This window comes from Odocoileus virginianus, chromosome 1 (assembly GCF_023699985.2).
Source record: "Odocoileus virginianus isolate 20LAN1187 ecotype Illinois chromosome 1, Ovbor_1.2, whole genome shotgun sequence".
NCBI lineage: Eukaryota > Metazoa > Chordata > Mammalia > Artiodactyla > Cervidae > Odocoileus > Odocoileus virginianus.
In genome coordinates, this window is record NC_069674.1 from 40,790,684 (window position 1) to 40,801,663 (window position 10,980).

The 10,980-nt window shown below is 52.1% G+C and overlaps 1 protein-coding gene and 1 long non-coding RNA gene across 2 annotated transcripts; one reads left to right on the forward strand and one right to left on the reverse strand.

Annotated features, from left to right (window-relative positions):
* On the reverse strand, window positions 1–8,756 carry IGFBP3 (insulin like growth factor binding protein 3). The gene is made up of 5 exons (XM_020915420.2): window positions 8,323–8,756; window positions 5,143–5,369; window positions 4,545–4,664; window positions 3,363–3,499; window positions 1–1,412 (listed from the first exon to the last, which is right to left on the reverse strand). The coding sequence occupies exons 1-4, from the start codon at window positions 8,729–8,731 to the stop codon at window positions 3,374–3,376; spliced, it is 882 nt and encodes a 293-aa protein (XP_020771079.2). The 5' UTR covers window positions 8,732–8,756; the 3' UTR covers window positions 1–1,412; window positions 3,363–3,373.
* Window positions 8,757–8,863: 107 nt separating this feature from the next.
* LOC139035116 (uncharacterized) lies at window positions 8,864–10,656 on the forward strand. Its single transcript, XR_011487628.1, has 3 exons — window positions 8,864–9,307; window positions 9,792–9,856; window positions 10,027–10,656. It is a non-coding gene; the product is annotated as an uncharacterized lncRNA (long non-coding RNA).
* Window positions 10,657–10,980: the final 324 nt, after the last annotated feature.

The following is a 10,980-nucleotide window of genomic DNA, read 5'->3' on the forward strand; positions in this document are numbered from 1 at the left end:
TGTCTTTATGGTAAAAATTTTATTTACTATTTATAAATACATTGCAAGACAAACTTTCCAAAAATACTTTTTTTTTCTCAAAAACTTAATTAAAAAAATAAAGGAAAGCTAATAGGTAGGCAGAGCATCTTTGAGATCCCTTTGTGTTCTCCAGGAGGGCTGTGTGCAGCGTGGATCCAACCAGAGGCTGCAGGGGGCTGGCCAGGGACGCCTCCCTGCTCTCCTGCAGACTGGGGAGGGTGCCCCCTGGGAGAGTGGCCGAGCCCCATGCACGAGCCCCCTCCCTCGGTCGTGGCTGTGTTTATATTCTCTAGCAACGCTTACAACTCATCTAGGATTATCTAGTATAGGTGCTATCATACTTGGACGATGACGTATACACTGTGAACAGTCAGGAAGAGGGTACTCTGCGTGTACTTGTGACTTAGAAAGAAAAGGAGGAAGTCCAAGTGAACCAAGCAAGGGTGATTCTCTGTGCTCCCAGTGTCCCTGACCGGCTCCCCAGCAAACCACTCGTCTTCCAGGTTATATAGGATGATTATTTTTTATACTGTGCCAAGGAGGACAAAAGGGGAGAGATGAAAAGAAACCTTTTTTGCCTTCAAGGAGCTTATCCTCAAGAATAAACTTGCCCTTGAATGGCTAAGTGGGAAAACACTGTTTTCCGCAGTCATCTGGAGAGCCAGGCTATTACTTGTGATGCCTCTGGCTGTTGCCCTGCCCCTTTTGCCCCATGGGGCCTCAGCAAAGCCCGTGTCTTCAGAAAGCTGCCTGACAAAGAAGGGTCTGAAATCCCCACCTTTGTCGGTTTCCAGAGTGCCCTAGAACATTCTTGGTCATTTTTTTTTTTTTCAAACAAGATTCCACTTGATTCTCTCCACTTGTTTCCAAGCAGTGCAGGTCCCTTGAAGATACAAAATATCTTCTTGGTCCAGGGACCCTGGCCCAGGTAGCCCCAGGTGGGTGTGTCGGGATGTGCAGGCATTTAAGGACAGGGCGTTCCTCTTCTTGATGAGGCCTTGTCTTGTCGTAGAGGTGGGGATGAAGCGAGTCTACGTGAGCAACAGCCGTTGCTAACGCATGAAGTGGAGGGTTGGCTGTGGTGAGAGGTGGGGAGGGTCCCAGGGCAGTGTGAGCTACGGCTGCACCGAGTTTGCGCTTACAAGTATTTTTATAGGAAGCAACGAGAAAAATCAAACTGCATTTCACTGACTACTGGAAAGTGGAAAGATGCCAGGTTCACCATGTGGAAGAAAACTAGGCATTTCAAACATCCCTTTCTAAACTTTGGTTTAAAAAAAAAAAAATCAATTCACCACAAAAAGAAATAGAAGTCGAGGCTGTAGCCAGCTGCTGATCATGTCCTTGGCAGTCTTTTGTGCAAAATAAGGCATATTTGAGCTCCACATTAACTAAAACAGAAAGAAAAAAGAATGTGTTGACATAAATCTCCCCAAAATCAAAAGGGCTCAACGCCCACCCTGGGATAATCAGGCATGACACCCACACATTTGGCAGGGTAGGGGCTCACCCTGCACTTTTTAATGAAGCAGAGAACTCCATGAGACGCCCATGGTGTCCACTAACATAGTCATCCTAAAATTACAATTATTTTTTTTTAACTTGCAAGGAAACAGAACTGATCACTAAAAATGACATTTTCTTCTGTTTACTTAAATTTGTCTTCAGACCGTGAAATATTTTTCTCCCAATAGCTCTCAGTTATGAAAAGAAAACAAAATGAAATATGATTTCATTCTTTCACACGATGGTTTGAAATTTCATTTTCATATTAGATTTTTTTTTTTTAGAAAATGATTCATTAATCAATGAGCTTGCTCAAAAATCCAGGAAATCACAAGTCAAAACCAGTCACTAGTTTGCAAAGGAAATACCTTTCATAAAGCCTGAAAAAAAAAGTTCAACAAAAAGTTAAACCAAAAACATGTTCACTGTTTCCATCCTTGCTAAAACCTGGGGCTGGTACCTGTTGCTTCAGGAGTTTTGTTATGATAGTGCAGTGTTAAGTATGACTCATGGGCTTTAAGTGATACCAACTAATCTTTGATAAGATCTTTCATTAAAATTGGTATTTTATACTACAATCAGATATACTTTCATCTTATTGATCTGATTTTTCTGTGGCTCTTAAGAGTGTCACCAAACAAAGTATAATGAGGACAAGGTCAATTTTATGTTTGGTGGTGCCACTGGTTTGGTCACTAAGTCATGTCCAGCTCTTGTGACTCCATAGAATATAGCCTTCCAGGCTCTTCCATCCATGGGGTTTCTCAGGCAAGAATACTGGAGTGGGTTGCCATTCCCTTCTCCATTCATATTAGATTTATGTAAACTTTATGTTAAAATGATACTAGTCATTGACTCAGGATAGCCATAATGTATTTTACCAGAAAAAAAAAAAATGCTACCATCTTTAGAAACTCATTCTTTCAAGTTCTTTTGGATGAAAACAATTTACATGTGAAATTAAATGAACCATGAGGCTCATTGGGGAAAAAGCTTAACTTTGGAAATCTTACACTGCATGTGTAAGAAGGTTTATGGGTTGTAAGTTCTTTAAAATAAAGCAAAGTGTCTCTTCCCAGGTGGCGCAGTGGTAAAGAATCCACCTGCAATGCAGGGAATGCAACTGATGTGGGTTCGATCCCTGGGTTAGGAAGATTCCCTGAAGAAGGAAATGGCAACTCATTCCAGTATTCTTGCCTGGAAAATTCCATGGACAGAAGAGCCTAGTGGCAGCATGCATGCGAGGTGTCTCTCAGACAACCTGGCCACAGACCCTCTTTCCTGCTCTTGTCTGGGCAGAGTGAGGGCTCTGTCTTGTGTGTGGGACTGTCCACCAGGCCAGTACGGCTTCTGGATCGCCCGCCTCTGGGATCTACGGTGTCCCCTCCCACCAGGGCCCCTGTGGATCCCTGGGATCTACAGGTGTGCCCCCCAACCTGTGCCCCTGTGGATCCTTGGGATCTGCAGGTGTCCCCTCCCACCTGTGCCCCTGTGGGTCCCTGGGATCTGCAGGTGTCCCCTCCCACCAGGGCCCCTGTGGATCCCTGGGATCCACAGGTGTGCCCCCCAACCTGTGCCCCTGTGGATCCTTGGGATCTACAGGTGTCCCCTCCCACCTGTGCCCCTGTGGGTCCCTGGGATCTACAGGTGTCCCCTCCCACCTGTGCCCCTGTGAACCCCCGGGATCTACAGGTGTCCCCTCCCACCTGTGCCCCTGTGGGTCCCTGGGATCTACAGGTGTCCCCTCCCACCAGGGCCCCTGTGGATCCCTGGGATCTGCAGGTGTCCCCTCCCACCTGTGCCCCTGTGGGTCCCTGCCAGTCCCCAGGACTCACGTGGCCACAGTCTATTTGCTGTCCATGCTGTAGCAATGCACATCCCCTTTCCCCTTCACGTCGAAGCCTGGGAGGGGCTGCCCATACTTGTCCACACACCAGCAGAAACCCCGCTTCCTGCCCTTGGAAGGGCGGCACTGTGGGCAGAGCACAGACTGAGTGAGACCTGGGGAGGCCCCGCCCTGGGGGGTCCTATCAACGGTTCAGCCCCCAGGATGGTTTCCCAGCGCGGTCTCTGCTACCCTTAGAAAGCACAACTGATCAAGGCCTTGTGTGCACAGCGTCTGGGGGCATGAAGGGTGGATGTGAGTGCCCCCCAAAATGAGGGGGCCTGGTGGTTTTGCGTCCCTCAAGGTCTTGCAGGGGTGGACACCGACCCTGTTGGCCCTGTAAAGTCTATCTGCTGAATGGGGGAGGCATGACAATGCCCCATCTGCCCCGTGCTTGTCACATCTGGGTCTTTCAGAGGACGCCCTGAGCTGTGTATGTGGTACCTTCTCAGGATAAGTCTGCTGAGTAAGTGATTAATAGAAATATACAAAAAGGGAACAGAGGCCTATTCAGTGATCACTGAACAGGATGGGGCCCTCTGATCGAGGCCACTACCACCAGCACTTTGAACATGGCCATGCTGTTCTGTGATTAACTCTGTAGGTACTGTGGTTAAGAGCTGTCCCACTAAAAAGTCAGTTGAGACACTGTTAGAACATGATCTGAAATCTACACAGGTGCACTCCCTATGCCTTCAAATGAACACATCTCCCATGTGTCTTATCCTGTACAGCCCGGCACCATCAGGAAGGCATGGGCATACAAGGGTCCTACATGGGGTCTCAGAAGAAGCTTCCTGCCATAGGACATCATATCAGGCTTCTTGGGAATTCTCTACAATTGCTGATAAAAAATGTCGCTCCATGGTGCAATGCTAACATGTCCTGGTCCCTCCACGGCTAGTAAAGGGGTCCTGGGAAGACTTACACTGCTCTGCGGGTTGGGAAGGAGACGCGGACGGTGAGAAGACACCAGGGTTGAGAATTCACGTGAAGCACCTCAGGTCTTGGGTGTGGTGGGGGGAACAGGGGCGGGAGCAGGGGCTGCAGCCAGAGGACTCAGGTGGAAGCCTGTTCCCTCGTCCGTATCAGCGGAGGAGGGAGAGGAGCAAGCTGCTTGGATGGTGCTCACCTGCTTTTTCTTGTAGAAGCCCTTCTTGTCGCAGTTGGGGATGTGGATGCCCCTGGGGCTGAGCATGTTCAGGAACTTGAGGTGGTTCAGCGTGTCCTCCATTTCCCGGCGGCAGGGCCCCTGGGAAGGAGGCACGGGTTACCTGGGAACTCTGTGTCTGATAAAACCCCGTAACACCCAGGGAACCGACCACGTGCTCCTCGAGCACCTTTTGTCTGATTTAGTTGTCACTGTCCCCATGCAGATGCAAACCACAGCCCCCTGTCTCTCTCATGATTCCCCAGGGCAAGCTACAGGACTGGGACAGGGACACACACGCCAGGACGCTCAGAGGCCAAGTGAACAAAAAGAGGCCAGCTCTGGGAGAACACCGCCCTGCCCAGCAGAGGCCTGGAGAGCAGTGCACTGATTCTCACGGGCTCTCTGCCACAGCGGAGGGTCAGCATCCCTTCTGTAAGGAGAGGCTCCCAGCTGCACGGCGCATCAGCAGGACCACCGGAGCAACTGCTGGGGCCTTGAGTCAGCGGTGACCCTGTGATCTCTGGATACCCAGGCCAGGCGGCCCCAGCCCCCCATCAGCAAGAGGAAAAGCTCTCACGTATTCTGTCTCACGCTTGGACTCGGAGGAGAAGTTTTGGGTGTCTGTGCTCTGAGACTCGTAGTCCACCTTGTAGCGCTGGCTGTCCTTGGCATGACCTTTCTTGATGACATCCATCTTGGTGTGGACGGGGTGGAATTTGGAGTCGGGCACCCGATGTGTGCTGGGGAGAGCCTGGTTCTCCGTGCTCCCCATGCTGTGGTCTTCTTCCGACTCACTGCCATTTCCTTGAAGGACACAAGGAGGCACAGACTTGATGGTCATTGATAAATGACCGTCTTTTCAAAATCTTACCATTTTGATCAAGTCTGATCCATATGGAAACGTGATTCAACAATTCCAAATAAGTTTAGGAAAATACCGCGGTAAAGTATTATTCCATAATACTAGTGGTGAATGGTACTCCCTTGGCCTCAAGAAGTCATCTTTTAAAAATTAAATGTGATGTGCTTCTACAACGTAGGTGCAGCTGAAGAAAACGCTTTTCATGCTCTCAGCTTTCCCATATCTCTCACCCTTCACCAGGAGGGGGCAGACCTGAGTCAGTGACAGCTCAAAGGCCCATTCAGAAACCCTGCAGGGTTAGTCGAGAGCGGGCCTCCTGGGTGTTAGACTTGTGGACAAGCCTATCTTCGCCCCACCTGGACTTGCTGAATCAGAAGCAATGGGGTGATGGCAGCCCCTGGGAGTCAGCAAGCCCCAGGGATTCTGATTCCAGCCTGTCCTAAGCGCTACCAGGTAAAGGGCTCGATGGGGAAACTGAATTCTCTGCAAAGTAGCTTTACCTCAGGCACCTGGACCCAGGAGGCCTGTCTGGGAGTGTTCTATATGGTGCTCACTGTCGCATCTCTCACTCCCTGTCCAGGTAGGGCCTGGAACACTCAGGAGAGCTGCACAGACCCCATGCATCCTGGGGCACTGTCATGGATGAGTCCTTCCTACCCCCTTTGCACGGGAGCAGAGGGGACAAGGACATCTCCACCTCTCAAGCTCTCTGTGCCAAAGAGCTTCACTCTGAAGAGGAAGCCACTTCCTGCAGATCTCTGACTGTAACCAAGCTAATTAAGACACACTTGCTATGGACATTGGAATGTCCACAATGTCACTGGAATTTCAAGGACTCTGACTAAATGCACAGCTGATGTGGAGCCAGGATGCTCTGCCCCTTTCTTTTCCTGGATGAACCTGGGATGTTAATGGCAAAGGGCCAGTAGAGAGCCCCTTCCTTTTGCCTGGTTCTATTGTAGCCACGAGACTGTCACAGGATGACTTCACTCTGACAAGCAGTGCCCTGAGGCCATCCTCTCAGGTGGGGCTCAGTTCACTATCTGTCTGATCCCGTGTCTACTACACCTGAGGTGCCAAGCGTACTGCTGCAGCTGACCTGTTCTCTACCCTCCTGAGAACACACCCATCCAGATGGCAGCCTGCCCACCCTCCTGGAAGCCCGCCAAGGCTTCTGGCTCCATGCTCTGAGGAACAAATGCCATGCTCTAGCTTGGGGAATGCTTCTGGAGGGCTGAGTAGGGTTGAAAGATACTCTGCTCTGTTGCAGAAACCCTGCTCTCTTCAGGAGGCTCTTTGGACAGGTGTGCTCACCGGGGTGTCTGGAGAAGTCCCCATCCCCTCTGGTTTTGATTTCCTCACCCAGGAAAAGAAATGGTTCCTTGAAGAGAAGTGGCAGAGTTCCCAAAGGGTCTGGTGTCTGGGAAAGCACAAATTAATCCAGCTCAGATCCGATACAGTAAGTTTTTAATTTGGTTTCAATTTCCTTTCATCTTAGTTTTCTCTTTTCGGGGAACTACTGGGCCAAAAGGGAATGCTAAGAATATGTAAATAAATGTATCTGCATTTCTTTTTCAAGAACTCTTAAGTAATTTCTTTTGGTTTCTTTCTAATGCCTGCTGACAAGCACAAAGAGAAACCCTTCCATTTAAACCACAGAACTTTTGACTGTGACTTAAAATTACTTCTCCCCCCTCAAGTGAGTTTGAGAAGTCACTTAGATCTTTTTGTAATTTTATAATAAACTACATCAACCTATACTATGGAGATCCTATGACAGTAATCATAATGCCTATTAAAGTCTGGCCCCAAACGATAATACCTGTAACAACTTCTAAGATCACTTTTTGAATTTCCAAAAATGCACAGTAATAGTGAAGTATACACAGCAAACGACCCAATTGCCCTGAGAGTCAAACACATCCAGGAATTCTAAGTCTACTATAACCAGTAAATGTTTTAGGCAGTTGTAATTTTACCTTTCCACTAGTCTTGGAAAGGAAATAGCCTCACCTGGAAGAGGAAACCTGCACGGAGGGAAATTAGAAGGGGACTTCCATCCTTCTAGCCACGGATGTTGGGGCGGGGGGGGGGGAAGGGGCGCGGTGGTTAGCCTGCTGTGCTCTGTCCAGCTGGAGGTTGGAGGTGGGGGCTTTTTCTATTAGCCTTCAGCGATGTGGAAACTTCTTCACTCACAGGTCTGAGGCTGGCTAAGCTTGCTTCAAAGTTAGAGGACCTGCCACTGCCAGAGTCACTTTTTTTCTGAACGTCAGGTTGTCCGACTGCATAAGATACCCATGCCCGGTTCCCACCTCCCTGGTTTTGGGACACCCCTGGACTGGACACTCTTTGCAAACTGTGGTCTGTGCATACCTTAGTACTTTTAAAGCCAGGTACCATTTTCTACAACGTGCCTGCCCACATTCCCGGTCCAAATGCACCGGGTCCCGTTCCCTGCGCCTCTAGGTCCGCAAGAATCGTCCGCGCGCCGATACACTCGTTCTTAGTTCGTGGGAAACCCAAGTCGGAATTGGGCCACACAGTACACGCCCACATTTCCGCGCGGCGCCTGCATGAATGGACGGAGGGGATTCTCCGGCCAGAGCCTCTCCATTGATCACTAACCTCCAAATCTGCTCCCTCCCTCCCCAGGAAATCTAGAATCCGTTTTCGCCGAAAGAGCTTTACAATTTACAAGAACGCGCAACTCAAAGAACGAAGAGTAGATGGCCGGTCGGGGAGGGTACCTCGGGCAAGCGCCCTCGCATCGTGAGGCTTCAGCTTTCCCATGTACAACCCTTGGGGCGGGAAGCGCTACGAAGTCTCCACAGGGGCACACCTCTGACCTCGGCCCAGGGGTGCGCTTCGGCAGCGCATCTGGCACGGGCAGCTCACCTGGCGCGGGCGGCGCGGGCAGCAGGTAGGGGCGCAGGCGGCCGACGGCGCTGGCGTTGGCGCAGAGCCCACGGCCGTCCAACAGCGCCTGTAGCGGGCGCGGATCGCCAGGCGGCGGCTGGCAGCGGAGCCCGGAGCCACAGCGCTCGGTGTAGACGCCGCAAGGCTGACCCTCGCGCAGCGCGCACGTGAGACAGCAACCGCAGCCCGGCTCGCGCACCAGCTCGGCGCACGGGGGCGAGGGGGGCGGCGGCGCGCACTGGGCCAAGGCACGCGCGTCGCACGGCTCGCAGCGCACCACCGGGCCCGTGCCCATTGTGCCCGCCCCGGCTCGTGCCGCCGGCGGTCCGCGGAGCAACGCCAGCGCGGTCAGAGCCGCAGCCCAGAGCGCGGGGCGTGCCCGTAGCATGGCGCCCGCCGCGGGGGCCGGATGCTCGTCCCGCCGAGGGGCGCGGGGACTGGGCGGCAGCGAGCCGAGCGAGGCTGTAGGATCGGGGCTGGCAAGGGCTGGCCCTCAGCTTGCAATAGCTGCTGCGCTCGCATCTGGGCTGTCCGGGGCGCGCCGGCCGCTATATAGCAGCTGGGCGGCCGAGGACACGCCCCGGAACGGCGCGCCGGCTGCGGGGAGGGGGGCGGGGGCGGGCCGGCGTAGACCCGGCTCCGCCGACCCGCGCCTAGCTCTGTGTTGCAGGGTCGAGTGCGGGGGCGCATAGCCAGCGGTCGCCCCGGCAGGCACCTGTTTCGCTACCGCAAGCCCGGCGCCCCACCCCCCTCCCCCACCCCATCCATTCCCGGAAACCTGGCAGCCCCACCAATCTGCAGTCCCAGGTGCCTCCGGCCACCCAGGCGTCTTGGTCAGCCCGGGATCTCCGGCGCTCCAGGCCACGCCTGAGACCCTGACCTGGGCCACCTCCTTGCAGACGCCCTTCCCTCTCTGTACCCCAGGCTGAGGTCGCTCCGCGTCGAAATGATGTCAAGGAAACGGGTGAGCACAGCTCCTCACCGTGTGTACTTTGCAAAGCTTTGAGAAATTTAATTCCTCGGGTCGGGGAGTGGAGGATGAATTTCTGAATGAGGATACCCGATTCGCATCTAGGTCTCAGGGAGCCAAGGACTTGGGGCTTTACCACAAGCACCCCGCCCCCCACAAATGCGCGTCTGCACGTGCGCACGTGGTTTTCGCTCTTTACAGATAGACTTCTGAATGCCACGAGGGTTCGCATTTTCCGGGTGTCTGCAAGTCCCTGGTTACTAAAATGGACCGGCGGCAAATGGGTCCTTAGAGGGTTTGTCAGAGATTTGACATCACGCTTGTCTTTGTTTTAGGTATCTTCCCTGATGAGCTTTTCAAATAAAGCTTATATTCACAACAAAAAATATAAAAAAACAATAAAACGAGCATTGCTGAAGCGTAATTAATAACTGAACAGTCCTTAAAATTGGTGATTTTCACTGTCTTTTTTTTTCAGGCTAGTTTTTTTCAAGTTCCCAGCGGTGCGTTGAAATGGAGACTCTGGGAGTCTCGCTCGTCTGTGTAATCTGAACACTTCGCATTATGCTGGGGGTGGGGGGGAGGGGAGGGAGGGGCGGCGGCATGGGGGTGGTGAGTGCGAGGGCACAGTTGCTCCCCGAAGTCTCTCGGAGAATCCTGTGGGCCAGCTCCGTGTGGGTGTTTTCAATGGTGTCTGCCCTCCCCTTCCTTAGGTGACCAACAGAGGACGCCAGTGGTCCAGGATTGAAGTGGGAATTATCAGTACACTTTCAAGGTTCTTAAAAAGAGCCTGTGGCTCAGCAGTGGCACCTCGCGATACCACCACGGGAGCGGACTCTCCTGGACGCTGCGGAAAACGGAACTCCTCGGCTAGGAGGACAGGCGGCTAGGAGGAGCCTTTTGCAGTCTGCAGTAGAAACATCAAATAAGGACCTCCTTGCATTCCCTCCTGTCCACAAAGGACAGGAGATAGGATGGGACATATCCCTTTTCATTAACAGAATTCAGTTGGCCTGATTATGATTGGTGATCTCTGGGGTCAGCCTGGTTTTCTTCAGTTCGTGACAGAAACCTCCCATCTCCTTCCTCCACCCTGGCCAGAGCACTCCTCTGTGTGTGTGTGTGTGTGTGTGTGTGTGTGTGTGTGTGTGTATCACCATAGCTAGCCTCCTTTTAGAAATTGGAAAGGCCAATTTACTCATGGCAAATAAATAAATAATAATGGTAATAATTGAGGGTCTTTCCTGGTGGCTCATGTGTTAAAGAATCTGCCAGTAATACAGCAGACCCAGGTTTGATCCCTGGGTCAGGAAGATCCCCTGGAGAAGGGCTGGCAACCCACTCCTGTATTCTTGTCTGGAGAATTCCATGGACAGAGAAGCTTGGCTGGCTGAAGTCCATGGGATCGCACAGAATCGGACACCTGAGTGGCTCGCGCGCGCGCGCGCACACCCCCTCCCCCCCACACGATTATTGAGGCTCTACAAAGGAGAAGAGATCAAAAGCAAACAGAGGAGGATTTTGCCTCCCACAGCCCACAAAGCCACAGCCCCTCATTTCTGTTGCCCACCCTACCCAACCCAGAACTGAGACTAGATTGCCCTGTTTATTGTGAGCTGTGCCATAACCATTACTCTCTATTCCCTTTTTCCTGTACTACTCCTGCA

Excerpts from the sequence above, each read along its gene's own strand:
- IGFBP3 (XM_020915420.2), bottom strand. The coding sequence starts at position 8,731 with ATGCTACGGGCACGCCCCGCGCTCTGGGCTGCGGCTCTGACCGCGCTG. Across the intron at positions 4,665-5,142 it reads CCAAGCGTGAGACAGAATAC|GGGCCCTGCCGCCGGGAAAT; the intron begins GTGAGAGCTTTT and ends CCTCCTTCCCAG. Across the intron at positions 3,500-4,544 it reads GCTTCTACAAGAAAAAGCAG|TGCCGCCCTTCCAAGGGCAG; the intron begins GTGAGCACCATC and ends CTCTGCCCACAG.